Source organism: Pezoporus wallicus, unplaced genomic scaffold (assembly GCF_028554395.1).
Source record: "Pezoporus wallicus isolate ANWC-B61680 ecotype Strahan unplaced genomic scaffold, APGP_CSIRO_Pwel_v1 contig_1876, whole genome shotgun sequence".
Classification (NCBI taxonomy): Eukaryota; Metazoa; Chordata; class Aves; order Psittaciformes; family Psittacidae; genus Pezoporus; species Pezoporus wallicus.
This window is the reverse complement of record NW_026638337.1, coordinates 3,050,542-3,069,682: the sequence shown is the minus strand read 5'-3', so window position 1 is coordinate 3,069,682 and position 19,141 is coordinate 3,050,542. Positions and strand designations below refer to the sequence as shown.

The following is a 19,141-nucleotide window of genomic DNA, read 5'->3' as shown; positions in this document are numbered from 1 at the left end:
GCTAAAGGTTGTCAAATGATCCAGATATACAGGAAATACCATAGCCAGAACCCAACATATGACCTGTAGACTCAGTTTCTGCAACATGGACATTGAAAAAAGTTATGTACTTGGCCTCAACTTCAACTGGCTGTCCATTCAGAAAGAAACATTTCTGTTTCTTTCCAGGGAAGATAATACACTCATCAAGAAACAAAAGCACCAATATATGCAGTATCAGTCAAAAAAAAAAAAAAGTAAAAAACTAAGCCCAAGTATATTTGATAAGCTAAAGGACTATTTGCACTAATGGAAAAACATAGCATGTATATAAAAAGTAATTTCCTTGCTTTGAATGACAATTCACAATATTCCTCTAACACTACTGAATTGTGCATAAATTTCAATCTTTCATACTAATTTTAATACTTCAGTTTTATTCCATCAGGCCTCAAACCTTTGTAACACTTTCTCTTTTAAGATTTAACAGACAGTGCAGCTTTCATTGAGGCCATAATTAGAGAAATTGCTGGCCACTCCCAGAAGTTTCCAGTCACTGTTTTTCTACATTTTTAATTCCAAGACTGTTAAAAATTAAAAGTAATATATACTTGGTGAACAGTTAGAATGTTTGTCTGTCTGGGTCGTCTGAGAGTATGCAGAGATCTTCATTAACAATTTGTGATGATCTCAAATGGGAAGTTTCAAAAGAAATTGATGATGGCTTAGCTTTGCGAGCAAAGATTTGGGAAGGACTTTAACCACGCTTACTACAAGCATGATGACCAAGGGCATGTGGGATATGCAAAAAAAAGAAACTATTTTATTTTTATTTAACCTTACCTGGCATTTAGCCAAATAATGTGGTGGGATTTGTTTTGTTATGTTTTGTTTTTTTTTTTTCTCTTATGCTTCCCAGTGGTACTTAATTGAGATTAAATCAGAAAGAATAGGAGATGCTATTTTGTTCTGGTGAACATATATCACATCCTGCTCCTGCTCCTGGCTGCTCTTCTTTCCTGACAGGTTTCACTCAATTAATTTTCATAGAATTTTAGCTTAACAGTTCAGTATGAAACTCTATCACTGAAAATACTGTCTGAATTTCACTACATAAATTTCCTCTACTATTAAGCTGTCATCAACTTTGAAACCATCACTTTTATTCCAGAGGTTGGGGCACTGTTTAGTGTGAAAGACTACTATGTGAGTGAAAATAATGCATTATTAGCTAGCAGAAATTGGAAACTTGAATGCCATTGAAAAATTTAAAAATGAACATTTTTTAAATATTAACAGGACTTGCACTCACCGTGACGCAAATAATATCATGCTTTACTTTTGTTCGTGTTTTCACATTGCGCAAGATATATTATGCATAAAAATTAAGACTCTTTTATGACAAAGTATCCCAAAGGCTTCAGTAGTACTTCTAAATTAGACTTAAGAGATGTTGAATTTAGCTTCCTCTTTATGTATGTTTTTATTGCTTCTTACCATTAGTGTAAACATAACTTCTAGTAAATCATCAAAAGAAATTTCTTACACATGAAGACTGTGTCTGTAATAAAACCAAAAGCATTTAACCCAGTAAATATAATTTACCATCAGAAGAAAAAAGAACAATGGAAATCTGAAAAATAATTACATTTGAATTTTAAGAAATAGCTTCATTTTAATTGTAGTCTATTGGCATTGTGTATACAGAATATTTTTTAAAACAGTGGTTAGAATTCTTAAATTGAACAGCATGTACATATGTTTGAACCATAGTACACGTGGTTTATGCATTTTTTCATGGATTTTCCAATAATCTAGGCAATTGGATAGTTCACTACATTACTGGGTTTTAAAATGCTATTTCAATGCTACTGAATGTTTAAGAAATACTTACGGCACAAGGCAGTATATTCCTGAAGCTGAAACAATCATTAGACAGTGATGTTCATCTATTTTATGGGAAGGGAGCTTTATAGGCATACTATCATGCCAAGGTCACAGGATTAAGTGAGCAGTCATGTCATTAAACAAGCCTTTTCTGTATATTTTAAAGGGTCTTACTGAGTTACTTAAAATGCCATAAACATAAATAAACTCCTATCTCTACAACACATCCATGACAGATGACTTCAAAATGTAACACTTAAGCAATGGAGTTCTATAACCTAAACAACAGCCTATATTATTGACAACAGATATCAATATACTGGGGAGCACAAATATTGGGAGAAGCTTACAGTCAGTCACCATCAGATATTTTATGTCTGTAAGTGTACAAGAAATACATATAAATGTTAAACCTTTATGTGAATAGGTATTACTGCTGAAAAATTCCAGAGCTTACAGGTTAAGAAAAAACTTGTTTATATAGAAAAAAGTAAATACTATAATAACAAATGTTCCAAATCTATACATGTAAAAACAGATAATAAAACTATATAGAACTTTCAATATACACTTGAATGGTTTAATTACTCTTTTTAAGTGCACTGTGAATTACCATATCTATTTTATCAATGAGGAAAGCAGTATAATCAAGTACAGCAATGTTATTTAAGTCATGGGAAGTCTATGACAGACATGGTGCTCCTGAATCAGTCAAAATAAACCCATGCAAACTTATTTTTTCATTCTTTTAAATAAAACAAAACAAAGTCCAGAAATGATAAATTGAAAGAGAAATGTCTGCTGGGAATATTGTTCAGAAATGAGAAAAAAAAAATGTCAAAAGATGATCTTCATAGCTTAGTATCTGTGAACATCAGACTATACTAACAAAATGCATACAGCAACACCAAAAGGTTGTGAACATCAGACTATACTAACAAAATGCATACAGCAAACCCAAGGAACTCTCCTGCTAAGCTATATTGAGGTAAGAAGGAAAGGACAAGGCTCTCGTTGCTGGCCTCTGTATCCAGAAAACAAGACCTCTTATATGTCACTTGGGAGCAGCAGCTACACATGGACTTGCCTATCACTCCCCTGTAATAACACTACAAGATATGACTCCAAGCAGATTAGCAATTACTGCAGAGTGAGAGAAGATAACGTGAAATAGGCAGAAGCACAAAGTATTTCTGTTTGATGGTTAAGATATGGATAGGTGAAGGCTGCAGATTATAAGGACAGTGGAAAGGAGAGCTTTGATTTCCTCAAATATGGGACGATGGACCAAAACAAAAACCTGCTATGCAGAGATATGCAGAGAGAAAAGATTTTCTTTTTAGGATCAGATGACCTGTATGATTTATGCATTGACTTAGGAAAGCTCTAAACTAGTGTGAAGGAGGATGATATTGTACTACAGACAAGCAAAAATGGTGAAAAACTCATCTTGAAGGTTGATTGCTTGTTTTTGTTTGTTTTGTTTTATTGTTTGTTCTTTTTTTTTTCCCTTGAGGGAAGACAAGGAGGAGGAGGAGAAAAAAACAACAGCTGAGAAGACAAGAAAAATGGATCAGTCTATAACATATCTATCTTCACTGATTACACATTGTAATGGGGGGCACCGAGGGGGGAGAATGGGAAATACAGGAACTAAAAAAATCTCATTATCCAGAAGACAAAACTTTGGCTACCATTACAGAGGCTTGCCAAGAGAAATAAGTGTTTGGTCCTGTGAAAACCAAGAAATAAGTACTTTTTCCTTAGCACATAATAGTTTACTTCCTCTGAAGTTCATAAACAGGCATGAAATACTTATTGGAAGTCTGGGTAATGTTAAAAGAAGTAAAAAAAAGGTAGCACTGCACTTTGAGATATAACAGAAAAAAACTCTACCACCACCTCTGAAAGAGGATGGAGACATGAGATATTTTAGTTTTTCAAAACAACTCAATGAGAAAAGACCTAAGTCAGTGGTAAAGGGATCATTTATCAAAACAATCTTAAAGAAAAAAGAAGTTACAGAAAGATGCATCTTTTGTGTACAAATGTATAGGTTGAAAAAGTAGCTGAAGTTAAAGATAGCATTTTACATTCGATTCTGACTAGTTCAAAGGAATTTTTCAAAAGAAATATATTTTGAATAAAAACAATCACTGAAAGAAAGAATTCCTATTTCCAAGGAAAAATGTTAAAGCTACAGAGCAACTAAGTTTAAATCCCCCAGACTTAGAAAATTTCAGGAAACCAGTGGATAAGCCTCTGCTAAAAATAAATTTTCCATAATACCTAAAACTGAAATTACATACACAACACCAAAAAATTCTGATGTGGAAGGAAGATACAGTATAACAAAAATATCAATGTGGTTGTAATCAGGAGCTCTTTCATAAACTCACATAATCAAAAAGGAAATGTAAGAATTAAAAAAGAGGAAGAGGACAAGGCAATCCCTGATCATTTATTTAGCACTTCTCTGAAAATTTATGAAGGGTAAGTGTGACTCCAGATGACTGAAAGATAATGTTATGCGGTCTTAAATGGGGAAAAACATACTAAATGCATTATAGTCTAATCTTTATCTTTGATGTATGCAAGGATACTAGGAGAAATTATCAATCAGCTGATTAATTTGAAACGAGTAACGTGGGTTTATTAAGAAAAAATGATTTCTTGTACACCTTTGCCATTTTCTTTATTGTTCATTCATCCATGGCATAATCAGAATAGTGATCTTTTAACACAACAGTACTTACTGTTTGCATAGACTAAGAAAAATATGTAATAATATGATAAATGAATACATGAACAGTTAAACCCTGGGGTTTTATAGCATATGTCAAAGGTTCATGACCGGATTGGGAATGTTTTTAAGTGGGAGACTATATGGGTTGTTTCCTGAATTCTGCTGCATTAAACATTTCATTACCAACTCTGATGAAGAATCAGAGAAAAGCCACAAAAAGACCTGTAAAAAGAATTACAAGTATAATGTGGGAGAATAATAATTCAAAAGTACTTAAAAAATTCTAAACTCTAAGATGAATGAGACACACACCAGTCTTAAAATAATTAGAAGCACAGATATAAAGCAGGAAGTGATTGCCAATTAGTAGGAGTAAGAGCCTGCAGAGTGGTTCTAGGAAGTACTGACAGAGCCTACAATCTCATTTTAGTCAGTTAAGATATAGTGTGAAATAACCTTAAGTAGTGTTGTGCATTGTTGAGGTGTCACCCGCAATCAAGGGCCCAGATTGGAATACCTCTTTCTAAGGAAGATGTAGGCAAATTGCAGGGAATCTACAGCAAGACACCAACATTATACAAGATACAGATAACTGAACCAGTAAAGGAGCACTGAAAGGACAGTATGAGCTTTCAAAGCCTTTGAGAAAGGCTAGGTTTAAAACCAGGTATGATAAATCTAATTTGTAGCAAAGAAAATGACCCTATAATGCACATGAAAATTCAACATTAAAACGATCAAAGACATAGAACGAGTTTTCCAAGGCATTTGCAGAATTCCACTCTCCTCTCCACAAAGAAAGGAGGATGCAAAACATGTAATAGGGATGTGCCAGACTACGCCTACCTTACTCAGTGCTTGAGGATGATTTAGTCTTCAGTTCCTTTCCAGACCCTGCTCTGAATATCTCAAATTATTTTACAAACATACAGTTGGACATAAATGCATTTTGAATAAAAAAGTACAAGACACATTAAGGTTTTAAAAGGAGGGGAATCAAAATGGCTCCACCAGGTTTTCACTTCTGGCTAAATTCTGCATTTCTGATGTTTCTAACAAAAGTTATGAGAAGTCTATCAAAACATTACAGATGCTCTCCTAGGAAAAAAAACAAACAACATTTTCTACAGCTTTGCACTCATCATCTGTAATCTACTTGAAGTATGAGATGGGAAAGAATCTTAGAGTGTAATGGTACTACAACATCACACTGTAAGTTAAAAATATGATATTTCTCACCTATTTTATGTCACAAAATAAAGAATAAATCAAACGATTTTAATTTCTGAGAAAAAAGCCTCCTTAGGAACATAAAAATTACTTTTTCAGAATCTTCTAATCTATGGCTTTTGTTAATTTTTTTCTTTGCTTTTTATTCTTGCATATACAGAAAATGGGAAATCCAGTGCTATACTGCACATGTATTGCTAGATAGACATGGGAGAAAAAAATCAATTAAGGGAAGTGTTATCAGCCTAATAAGTTTCTACCTCTACCCAAACAGGAGTCAGTGAAAGAAGGAGAATAGATGCCTGTCCAATACCAGCAACTGTTAGTCCAGCCTACTGATACCCCTTCAGAGGTTGTTTGCACTGCAGGATCGGGGGAAAACATGAAGAAGGGCAGCTGGATTTTGAAGGCCTACTGAAATGTGGAGAATTTAAAATCGGACTGACTGAAATTGAAATTCCTCTGGAAATCCTGAATTGAAAATTCAAGGAGTCTGAGTATCAGATGGACCTATCATGCCTACTTGTCCTATCTTTCCATTTCTTTATATTCACTTACAGCTGAAGACAGGTTACAGGGCTAAATGGACTGCTAGTCTTGAACCATTATGGATGTCCTTGCGATTGGCATCTTGGAAACTGAATGGCTGCTGAACATGATAGCTCTATGGATAGATTTATGAAGGAACAGAAATCCCTTTCAGTTTGCTAAGGCTGGCCTTTCTCTCAATTTAAGCATATTTTAAAATTCCCTTGTTATTGCTACAATACAAAAATACATACAGAAAGTTGACTGTAAGCAATTTGGATATGTATTCTGATTGTTGTTCCAGTTAAAGACCCTGCTGACATCTGGAGGTCAGCTGTTTCTAAAGCTTAAAGAAAAACAGTATTGGCAAATTTTTCCTGTTTGTGTTTGCCAGGAAGAGAAAGGGAAAAAAAAATAGGTGGAAAGAGAGAGCATACTCGAGAAGTGAAAAAAAACAAGAAAAAAATAATTCTATTGCTGCAGAAGTAATAATGTGAAACAAAATGTAGAAGCCTTCCTTCTTTAATATGAAATACAATATACTGTACTTCCTAGAGACAAACAAGTCTTTCCACTGAACTGACCAAGTTCTTCCTGAGTACCATGCATTTCCCAACACTGGAAAATGCTACCTCTTTCCAAAGAAAATATTTTATTTTGAGATTTCTTCCAGTTGTGGGAAAAAATCCATAGTGAACAGCAACATGCTTCAAAACAACTGAGTAACCCTGCACAAACACAAAACTGAATAAATCTCATGTAAGCACTCTGTACACTCACTTGTAGAGCCCATCCCTGGTTATACAATACTGCTTTCTTGGCAGGTATCTCTATGCTGCAAATAGCATCCCACACCTAACTTCCTATTATTAGAAAAGGATACAGAATTCTTCTAGCTTCCTTTTTCCATTGTGCTCTTCAAATGCCACGGCACCATTATCAAGAGCTTCTTCAACTAGTTTCTGCCTTCCACCACAGCAGTAAGCAATCAGGGAAGGAGGAAGGAAGAGGGTACACCGTGGCAGGGGATGTAGTATAACGAGTGCAAAGCAGCAGGAGCAGCACAAAGTTGAAAGCACAGTAAGAAAGATAAGAAGGGGATAGAAATAGTAAAATACTACAAAAAAGTTATCAGATTAGTAAAATAGTCCCACATTTATGTTTAAACCCTGCTACAGAAGGATGACCAATACTGGACCTAAAATGTGAATAATAATAATGACACATTTACTGATCTCAAGTAGCTCAGTTAAGTAAAAACATCAGAAGGCAGAAAAGCATTTTCACAATGTCTGGTTGTGATGAAATCATCTCAAACAAAATATTTGGAATTTGTAGTCAAGATAGCTAATGACTGAGCTGAAAAGTGTGCAGTTCCATCAGATCTATCCGGAAGGATCCACTCTGCAAACAAAAACAGATTCCACTAATTCTAGAAACATACAAAAATTCATAGTTCTTACAGAGTATGTAGAAAAATGCAGTACCTTAACAGGCCCTCTAACAACAGGCATGTCAAACACACTTCTGGATCCAGTAGACAGGCTCTTTTCCACTGTTCTAAAGCTCATTTTTTAATTTATGTCTAGCAGTTAAAATGAGCCAGAAATGAAACCAGATGAAGCTGATTTGCAGTGGGGGACAGGATAGGTTCTGTGTCTCTCTGAACTTCCTAAGATGGCAGCTCGTATAGAGATGGAGTCAGAGCATGCCAAGGGCTGGCTCTAAGAGAAAGTCCTTCTTACTAAATTCCTGCATTCTGATCTCCCTTGTAAACTGGAAACATTTGGTTTAGAAGCATTGTCATCCCAGAATCAACTTATTTAACTACCAAGCCCCATAGACTCACAAAAGGGGAGTTCCCCTCCTTAGGCTCTCTCTCCCTGGTCCCCAGCAGATCTCAGCCTCTGCAGAAGCACATGCTGTAGTGAGAGGCAAGACTAGCTGTCTGGCAAGAAACTTTTTATTTCCAGCCTGTCTCCCCAGACAAATTTGGTCTTCACCACAGAATGAGACTGACAGCTCTGCCCTCCACCATGAATGATTAATTTGTTATGGGTGTCTAGTTTATCCAAAGACAGATTTGAACAGAAAAAGCCCTTATATACTTGGTATTTGATAAAGCTGCTTTAATGTAGGTGGAACCTGCTTTATCAAAACATGGAAAGCAAGAGAACCAAGACTCATTTTTAAATGTAATTTTTCCCATTATGGTAACCCTCCTATGTATATCGAAACTGTTCATGTGAAAATATCTATGACAAGTATTTAATATTTAGACTTCTTAGAACACAAATTAGAACTCAGAATTCCTTGCATTGCCCTAGATCGCCTTAAACCTATAATAACTGTAAGACAGAGCTGTTATGTACAGTATTCTTGAATAAAAGTTTTTGAAAAGTTGAGATATCTGATTAAACCAAGCAGCTGATATAAGAGCTGGTAACAGATTATGGCCCAAAACACAGGCATGCATATGGTTGACAAGGAATGTGAACTGTGTGTGCAGACAGGTTTTACAAAACTTTTTTTTTCCCCCAGAAAGATGTGTAAGGGGAGAGAAGCAGATGGGGAGAAGACAAGCACCATATGAAGCTGACAGAAGACTGAAGGAAGCATATGTTGTGACATGAAGACTATAACCCTGAAAAAAGCTAATGGTAAGTGCTGTTTTAAAGCAGCTTTGAACGCTACACTATGAAACACCCTGTTTGATTCTTCCTCAGTTCAAGGAAATAGGATGTTGCATATTCATTCTGAATAAGTGGCAATGCATCAAAGAAATATTCAACTCATCAATTTTTCATCTGAATGGGAAAAACCTGCAGTATTCTAGTTCTGGTATAATGCTGAAGTTTAAAAAAGGGGAAAACATTATGTTTAGGATAAGCTATTACGAAGATACCTGCAAGTGTTAAATTGTCGAAACAACGAAAACAGAACTAGTTTGGTTTAAGGGCACAAACAGGCTTTATAAAAAACTAACAAGATTTATTTTGAAATCTATTATTTTTTTTGTCTGAGATATGTAGGAGAAAGTAAGATGATTCAATAATTTCCTTTTGCTGTATAGGAGCTGATGCTCACACCTGCAAGACATTGAGGAAAGAACTTTAGTTTTCACTTTGACATGAAGGGAAAGTATTTGTGAAAGGGGAAAGATGTTAAAAATTACAAAATTACAAGCAATACAAAATAAAAGGTTCCTTTTCAAACTTGTTGTTTATCATTTTTAAGCAGAAGGAGATAAAAGAATGAAAAGGTTTCCAGACCAACTCTAACTGTACTGACTAATGTATGGACAGGGATAGGTTGTACAATGTTAATGCATTTGTATGTGTTTAGTCAACTGGTGAAGCATTGCATATAATTAATTTCTCCTTTAAAAATTAATAGCTAATTAAGGTAATTGAAATGCAAGTCACATGATTTTGTTATTTGTAATTCACCTACCTTTATGTGACTATAATCTAACTTAGAATTGAAAGTTTCATATGGCATTTTGCTGAATCACACCATTAAACTTCATTCTTGTTTCTTCAGACATCTTGATAAGAGTATATAACATGAGCACGTATGTTGAAGAACTTAATCGTTCTTTATCTTGAGGCGATACAAACACACATATATATATATATCAAATGCTACAATTATCAGTAAACTGGTAGCTGCAGATTGGGAATGTGACAGAGAATTGAAGCTTTTAAGAATCAGACTCATCTCCCCCTCCAGCAGTTTCATACCTGTCTTATCTATTTTGGATGTCAAAAGGCACTGCTATTGTCCAAGTATTTATCACATAGAACTGGTTGTCTCTTTCTCCCCCTGTCCCTTCTGGGCCTGTGAACGATCTTCCTAATTCACCATTTCAAGATTGGTCTCCAGGTCCAGAGGTGGACAGGAGACCAGCAGTATGCTTTAAGAACTGTGGGAACACTCTTCCCAACAGAAATGATGGAGTCACTACTCCAGAGGTCTAGAAGTCTGGAGTGTCAACATTTGTATTTATTTATTTATTTATTTATTCAACATAACTGTATTCCAGTCAGGCTGTATCTCCTGGGGCACAGTGAAGCAGCAGTTTATAAAGAGACTCCTAACACCGTAACTATTTGTCAGGAATCAAAAAGGAGACTTGGAGCCTGCTGTGTCTCCTGCTGGCCAGGACCTGAGGTATGTAAAATCCAAGAGCCCATCTTGATTTCCATCATATAAGAAGTACAGGAAGATCTACCTAATTAACAACAGTTTTTGCCTTCTGTGTCTACATAGTTTAATGAGACCCCCTGTACCTTCTGCACTTGAAGCCTTTTAAATCTGCCCAGCCAGAACCACTGACCTTGGTCCTTAACAAGGCTCAGAGGGTCTCCCACTGGGCATCTCTCCCCACCTGCTGCCATCCTAGGGCTTCCCATTCACAGTCCACTAGTTCTCATGACAGAAGATACACTTGCATGGTGGACTGCCATGGCACACACAGTAAGACCTGCAGTGCAAGGCCATTTGCTTCCTGATCAGCACCTGCAAATGGGGAACTCCACTTGGAGACCTCATGCTGTCACAATTCTCCCCTTCTCCAGGTTAAGCAGTAGCCTGCAGCTAAAATGCAGGCCAATGGTTGAGCACTGAAATAGGAAAGCAGCACTGCAAGTAGTCGAGAAGCGGACACATAGGGTGGCATGACAGGAATAAAATAAGAGTTTCTTTTGCTTGATGTAGGAAATTTCACAGGTTTGTCACAGGTGTCAACGTGCATCGCTCATCAAAACCTTTCATGGACTGACGAGCAAAAAAAACCCTGCAGTAGCGGTCTGTTGCCGTTTAGGATACCATCAACAATCCAGGAGAGGAAGGTTATCTGGCCCAAAGAAAAGAAGGTCTCCTGAAAAACCTAGTGAGCAGGAACTGACTTTAGCCTGCAAAGTGCCTCCAGTCATTCACATACTTGAGCAACATTATTTAAAAATTCTAAGATATTAAAAGGGCTGAAAATTGCACTTATTTTCAAAGGTTCAAGTCTCCAGATACACAGCTTTAAGCCTGAACTAGAAATAACATGAGCATCCATTATGGACTCAGGCTGTTTTGAATTAATAATATCAAAATCTTCTACTTGTCATTTTTGTAATTTCCACCAGAACATCTCTGGTTCTAGACTACCGAGTTTCTGCAAGACTGAATTTGCACACTTCCTACCACCTTAAAAAATTAATACATCTCCATCATAACTCAGGAAATAGTGATTTCTTTGGCAGATATAACGATGATAAGCATAAAAAAAATCATTTTTTTTTAACACTGTATAATTGCAAGAACCAAACAGAATTACAAAAAGAACAAACAGTGTATGTGGTATTTATTAAACCTTTTTACTGACAATGTCAATTGTATTACTTGGCAACATTTCTAATAGCCTTAACCCCTACATATATATTCAAGCTAAATTCAAATAGATTTTTTTGAAAGAAAACTTTTATCTAGAGAAGTTTTTTATTAGTCCATATTGGTTGATCAGCCTCAACTAGATTTTTACTGAAAAGTTTTTTAAGAGCTAAAATCTGATTTTCGATTCTGCCTGACTTGGAGCAGACTTAAACAGGATTTATGTAGAAAATCAAGCTGTAAGAATTTGGGTATTTGGGAGCAGAACTTCCTTGATTCATCCTGTTTGAGTTATTCTACTCTGAATAAATAATCAAGTATTTGTGGATAAAATGCATAAACAAAAGAGAGACTTGGCAGTCTCTAGTTTTGCAGACAGGGCACTTACATGGCAGACCCAGGTTCAAGACCTTGATCTGAATGAAGGAAAGGAGCAATTTCAGCTCAAGCCTTCCACATGGGGGTCAGCACCTTAGCCAATGGCTATTTTTGTGATTCAGAAGGCTTGGGTTTGGTTTGTGTTTTTTTTTTCTCCGATTAAAACCTCAAATAGTATAATATCACTTACACACAGTAGAAATTATGTTTGGTTTTTTATTTATTTATTTTTAATAGGCTTACCTGTAGAACTGAGCTGCACTTTGCTTATGGTCAGCTTTGTACATGCTACATTTAAGTACAATGTACTTTCTGCTTTAAGCATACATGTCTGGCACTGACTGCTGGTTTGTTGTAGTTCACAGTGGATCTTACCAGTTTATTACTTGCATGGAAAAGGGGATAAACAAAAGAAAGCATCAGACTGTGACTCAGTAACTTGGTTCTGATGGTTATTCTAATAGTGACTCAGTCTGTAATACTAGACAAGTAATTTTGATTCTATCTTTATTTCATGCTTCCTCTGTTGACATCTATAAATCTCTACATGTCTCAATATCTCATTCAGAACACTTCACTCTAATACTGATAAGAGCCTCAAAACCTACCAATATACCAACAGTAAAAGTGCATTATAATCAACAAATATGCTAAAATATTATGTTTGCATTCTCTAAGGAAGTTTGATCAATGAATCTTTAGCAAAGAGGACTTCTCAAGTGTCAGCTGAAGAAAAGACAGAGAAAATATATTTTAGGGATACTAGCTCCTAATACATTCATATTTCATTTATGCAATGACTGCTTCTCTTAAACTTTAAAATTAACATTTTAAACCCAGATATTTTACATTTGCAGCTTACCTATGGGAAACAGCTCCCCAGGCACCATGCTTATTTGTTAGTATGTTGAGTATCTTCTGTTTCAGCTGATTGGCTGTAACATGATCTCGATGCTTAGCAGCACTGATAAGATGATCACACATCTTCTCCTCCTCTCTTCTGTCAGCAGCATACTGAGCACACTGTGACTAGGAATGAACGCACATTCAGTTCATAAAAATTGGCTATTTAGAATTGCTTCAAAATGGTGATTTACCAACACTCTTTAAACATGACAAGAATTCATTAAAATATTTCAAGAGAAATAGGACACACCGTTCAATTGAAAGAGATCTGTTACTATATATTATCCACGAAGAAACACTCAGAGTATGTAAAAACTGAAATATCAAAGGCTAAGACAACAGAATTGCAGTTAGAAACATTTAGTTAAATGTTTCTGTGTGTATATGTGTGACCGTGGATATGCCTTAAAAGATGATCTTTATTTGTAAAAGTTTCATGTGTTCTTGGGTATAAATTACAGATATAACACACATAGCATAATATAAAGGAAAGAATTACGTACAGTAGTTTTGACTTTTAGATGTCAATAAAACAATTAAAAAGCTAGTTGATAATTTTATTACTATGAATGCTGAAGATAAACTCTTTTAACTGTGAAATTACAGACTATATGTTCTTTACTGTAAGGGTGGTGAGGCACTGGAATGGGTCACCCAAGGAAGTTGTGAATGCTCCATCTCTGGTGGTGTCCAAGGCCAGATTGGACAGAGGCTTGGGTTACATGGTTTAGTGTGAGGTGTCCCTGCCCATGGCAAGGGGGTTGGAACTAGATGATCTTAAGGTCCTTTCCAACCCTAACTGTTCTATGATTCTATGATTTTCTATTTCATATCATGGCATGACAAATTTTCATAACATGCTACATTTCTAAAAAATGCTAATGGTTAAATGCTCAGCTTTTAAACTGAAATAGAGCTAATGTTCTCATCATGCTTCCTTTAAAAGATAACTACCTCAAAAAAAAATGCTGTGGTTATTGATCATGCAAATTTGCTCTTGTGAGACCTCACCTGGAGCCTTGTGTGCAGTTCTGGTGTCCTCAACATAAAAAGGACACAGAACTGTTGGAACAAGTCCAGAGGAGGCCACAGGGATGCTCAGGGGACTGGAGCACCTCCCGTATGAAGACAGGCTGAGAAAGTTGGGGCTGTTCAGCCTGGAGAAGAGAAGGCTGCGTGGAGACCTCATAGCAGCCTTCCAGTATCTGAAGGGGGCCTACAGGGATGCTGGAGAGGGACTCTTCATTAGGGACTGTAGTGATAGGACAAGGGGTAACAGGTTCAAACTTAAACAGGGGAAGTTTAGATTGGGTGCAAGGAAGAAGTTCTTTACTGTAAGGGTGGTGACACACTGGAATGTGTTGCCCAGGGAGGTTGTGAATGCTCCATCCCTGGCAGTGTTCAAGGCCAGGTTGGATGAGGCCTTGGGTGACATGGTTTAGTGTGAGGTGTCCCTGCCCATGGCAGGGGGGTTGGAACTTGATGATCTTAAGGTCCTTTCCAACCCTAACGATTCTATGATTCTATGAAATTTGTTTCCAAAACTGTCGAAACTCTACAATGTATTTCAGCTTTGATAAATCCTTTATGTGTAATAAGCACAATGTAATTTTTCCATGTTTTTCTCAAAATAATCTCAAGTTCAAATTAATTTCTCCTCGTTGTAAAGATCATTTTAAAATGCCTAAATAAAGCAAATGTAGCCATGCAAATTAAAATAATTAAAATAAATCCATTATACGTATTGTTTTCTAGGTATATTAGAAAGGCGAGATAATTCTCAAAACCATTTTTAAAATCACCTTTTAAGCAACATTTTTGAATGCAGTTATTGTGCATCATTTTAGAACGTTTAGCCAACACTCAATGCTGTAACACAGCTGACTAGAATCCTACTTTCTAGTATTCAAAAGAACAATTAAAAATACATTAACCTCATGCTAAATTGTAGTTTATTGTTCATATTTCTGCACACTTCCTTGAAAGTACTGATCACATTTGCATTCAGTAAGATTTCAGTAGTGGTCTTTCCACTGTGTTACAGTATTATTTCAAGTAATCTATCTGGGAAAGAGCAATCATTACACTTATTCATAAAGGGTTAATTCATTTTTCAATTTATCTTCTTGTACAGGGAAGCACCAATTAGTACAATGATATGCCTTAGTAATGAGGTTAATATTTCACCAGCTCATTGGACAGTAAAATTAAATTTTCATTTTTCTTCCTGAGCAATTACAAAGGTTAACAAAATGAAAGTTAACTGTGGGAGGAATTTCCCTGGCCCTGACTGCAACTGGAGTCACAGGATAAAATTCCGATGCTGATCCCCGGCCTTCCCACTATGCAGGAGACACAGTCACTCAGTGCAGCTTGGGCCAAATAAATTCACCCATCAATTCAATTAAAATTTAAAAGGTAAAAATAAAATAGCCACTCACTTCTCTGATTGAGAGCAGAGATTAACATGTACTAAACCCCAGAATATACACCAATACAGTTTATTAAAACAAAATGACAGATTTACAATTGTGCAACAGAAAACTACCAGAAATCTTTGTCCCTACTACTTTCAAGTAGGATAAATAATAAACTGTTCAGTTATATACCTACCATTATTAAAGACAATATATAAAACATTCTTTCAGACTTTAACCATCACTTTACTTAAATATATCTGAGTTTCATATTTTACACAGGCTACATTTAATAATTTTCTTTTATGACTTTCAGATTTTATCTTACTCATCTAAAATGCGTAGCTGAGGTTCTTCATGTGACAAACATAATGGAAGTTTTCATATATGAAAAATATTTTGGTTTCTTTACCAGACAATAAGACCGACTTAAGACTATTCCTTTAGGGAATTTAGTTAATATTCTAAATCCTATTTGCTAACAAAAGCTGAAAGTTAATTGAATATTCTCATTTTGTCTAGAGTTCTGACAGATCTTATACCTCAATGTATTCTTCAAAGAGCAGATAAATCAATCTTCTATTGTCATTTTAGGTTACTGCATAATGTTCTGATAAATATCAAATGTTATGTATTGTTGAGGCAATATGAAACTTCTGACACACGTTTAATTGTAAATGTGATTTTATCTAAGTTCAAAATACCCAGTATATGATTGGTAATAAAGTTGTTGCAATCCCATATGACAAGTGTCTGCTGTCTGCTCTGACAAAATGAAGTAAAGGTTATGTGTATTCAAAATGACAACAGATATCTCTGTGTCTCACACTTTTCAGATAGGTCAAGGAGCACAAAAACTAGTACATCAAAGTGCACGTTTAAGAGAGCTGTTTCAAAGAGACAAAAACCTAATCAAAACTGAGATTACTGGATCCTATTTCTAGCCACCAGGTGCTTGTTGGCATTTCCTGACAGTTGAATAAATTGATATAGCTATTTACTATCATCATCAATACTAAGTCAGTCTATCTTAAAAATGTTAGGTCATTTGAGCATTAAAACACTTAGAAATGCATGTTTGTGCATATATGCTTGCATGTACACAACTATATGCAAGCACAGGCAGGTTTGGAAATAAAAACTAGTGATGCTGAAAGGCTGCACAGGGTAAAAATGCAAAACCATGTTTGATAAAGTCATGTCCAGAATGAAATTTTAACTTTACTCCATAATTTTTGCATGAAAGTTTTTGAATAGGAACAGAATTTATCATGAAGAAATAATAAAAGCCCTGTTAAACTAAGCACATTTTAAAAATCAGGGGGGTTGTATATTTCTATAATTTTCAAGCAATATAATTTAAATCATATACTTCAATACTCATTGATGAAAAAAACAACCGAATGTTGACTCCTTTGGGGAGTAAGAATTATAGTCATTAAAGAGTTATGGGAGTCAGCTGCTCTGTTATTTTTTCCAATACTTAAGAGAAATAGACATTTTAACCACAATCTTACTCTAAATATAATGATTACTGACTAGAAAGATATGTAATATCATATTTCAATATATAAATTATAGCAAGTAAATGTTCTAAGTGCTCCCAAATGCAAAGTGCTCTAACAAAATTACCTTAAAATACTAATTCTGTTTAACAAAACATTTCTACTTCTTATTTTTTGTGAAATGCCTTAAGTGTATTAATTACTTTTCTTTCTTACTAAACGCATATATACAGCTGATAAAATCCAACAAAAATAATTGCTAATGTGATTTTCATTACTATTCACAATAGACCAGAAAAGTTCTTTGTGAACCTATGAGTCTACCATATCAGTTTAGACATTCTGATTAAGGGATTTCTTCAAGCTGTAAATATTTTCATAAATTTAAGTGAGGAGATGAGAAACTAAACCCATTCTTTGTGTTTGACATTTACCAAAGCTTTTAAAAACTAGTTTTGAAACGCCTTTAATGTAAATTTCTTTCTTGGAAGAAAAAAAATCTTTATTGTATGGGGTTACAGCTGAGGTGACAACTGAGTGAAACCAGAGAACCAGAAATGCACCAACTCTCAGGCTTACCTCAAACTCAGCATGCTTGTGGACATCTTCAGCTCTTTGTCGGTTCAAAATAAATTCAGCTTCATTTGCGACACGCACTATATGGTCTTTCATCGCATGACACAATAATCTAAAACAAGAAAAATAAAAATCAACCTTTATATTTGATATACTTTGAACAACCTATTTCAGAAGACTTAAAATGGAAGAATTAAAATTAATGAAGCTTCTGCAATGCAACTGCCAAATTAATTGACATCAAAAATTTTATTCTACCCAAAATTTACTGCATTTGTGAAAATACAAACAAATCATGTTATATGGAAAAAGCTTGAAGGGAAAAGTTCCTTCTGAAAGTATTAGATTTCAAGTATGTTTTTAACAGCAGTCTCAATATGAATATGAATTCTATGCTATCATTAAAAAAATCTAGACATCTGCTTAAACTCCTATTTCAAAGTCTTAAAAAGCCACATCAATGAGACTGAATCAACTTACAACTGTCTTCAATGTTACTCAAGAAAGTCTGCAGGTGTTTTCATGCTATACCCCAGCACATCATTCTAGTGGGTAGCCCCTATGTCACTGCAAACCATCTGACCTAAACAGGCAAAAGAGTAATAATAGGTGGAACAGGAACCATACAGGTTTGAGGGAAGACCTGGACTAAGTGCTGTGTGGGATGAATTAAAACATTCTGATCTAGCGTCATCTTAGCTTTAAAAGGAAAGCTACTATAAGGGCAGGGAAGCAATGCCTTACAGAGGCTTTTGCAAAGGAATTTGCTTATGTGTTTGCTGTACTTGCTCAAGGAAACTTGTTACTATTTCAAAATATAAAAATACTACTTAACAATAATTTTTCATACTGATTTTTATTTCTAAAGAGAAGTTATCCTGCATTCTCAAACTATATTTTTACTAAGCAAAAGATGGTGAAAATGTTATTATTGTTGTATCCGGTTTAAATCAGAGCCAGCTAACTCTCTCAAATTCATATAGACACATCACAACTCTCCATACTGTCCTAATGGGGTTACACCTCATGACATGCTTGGCAATGTTCTCATCTTTTGAATACTTACCAATTTATCTACATCCTTACAAACTCAACCATATGCATGGCATAAGACAATTTTTTTTTTTTTAAAAAAGAAGATGAAATGAAAGAAAAAAACCTCATACTTTTCTTGCATGAGAAAAAGTGCTTAATTTTTTTGGTGCTTACTATCTTTTGGATTCTCATAGAAAAAAAAAAAAAAAGAAATTGTTCAGAAAGGATCCCAAACCAGGAAAAATCTCACACTCAGTAGTATCAAAGGCTAACAATATATTAAAAAAAAAAGCCATCTCCCTTCACACACTGCAAATAAGACAAGGGAACAAGAACTTCTAGGACAGCAAATTCATTCCTTCACTGCAACACCCAGCCACATAATACAAACTCTTTCATAAACCATTTTTAGTTTGTAAAAGGCATTTTCATGAAATCTAGCTCATGAAATGCATCTTCAGTTTATGAAAATGTGATCGAGTCGCTTGTCTCAGGCACAGCTTTGGCAGGTCCTCTGAAGGTTAAAACCCTCTTACTTTCCAATCCAAAAGTATTCTTCAGCAGTCTTTACT

At 35.2% G+C, this 19,141-nt stretch overlaps 1 protein-coding gene across 8 annotated transcripts in view; it reads right to left on the bottom strand.

Annotated features, from left to right (window-relative positions):
- The window catches only part of NBEA (neurobeachin), a 506,572-nt gene that overhangs the window by 224,178 nt on the left and 263,253 nt on the right, over positions 1 to 19,141 (bottom strand). For all 8 annotated transcript variants that reach the window (XM_057410438.1, XM_057410433.1, XM_057410439.1 and 5 more), the window contains 2 exons: positions 17,538 to 17,646; positions 12,993 to 13,159 (listed from right to left, as the gene is read on the bottom strand). In XM_057410438.1, coding sequence (XP_057266421.1) covers positions 12,993 to 13,159; positions 17,538 to 17,646 — 276 coding nt within the window. The remainder of the gene's footprint in view (positions 1 to 12,992; positions 13,160 to 17,537; positions 17,647 to 19,141) is intronic.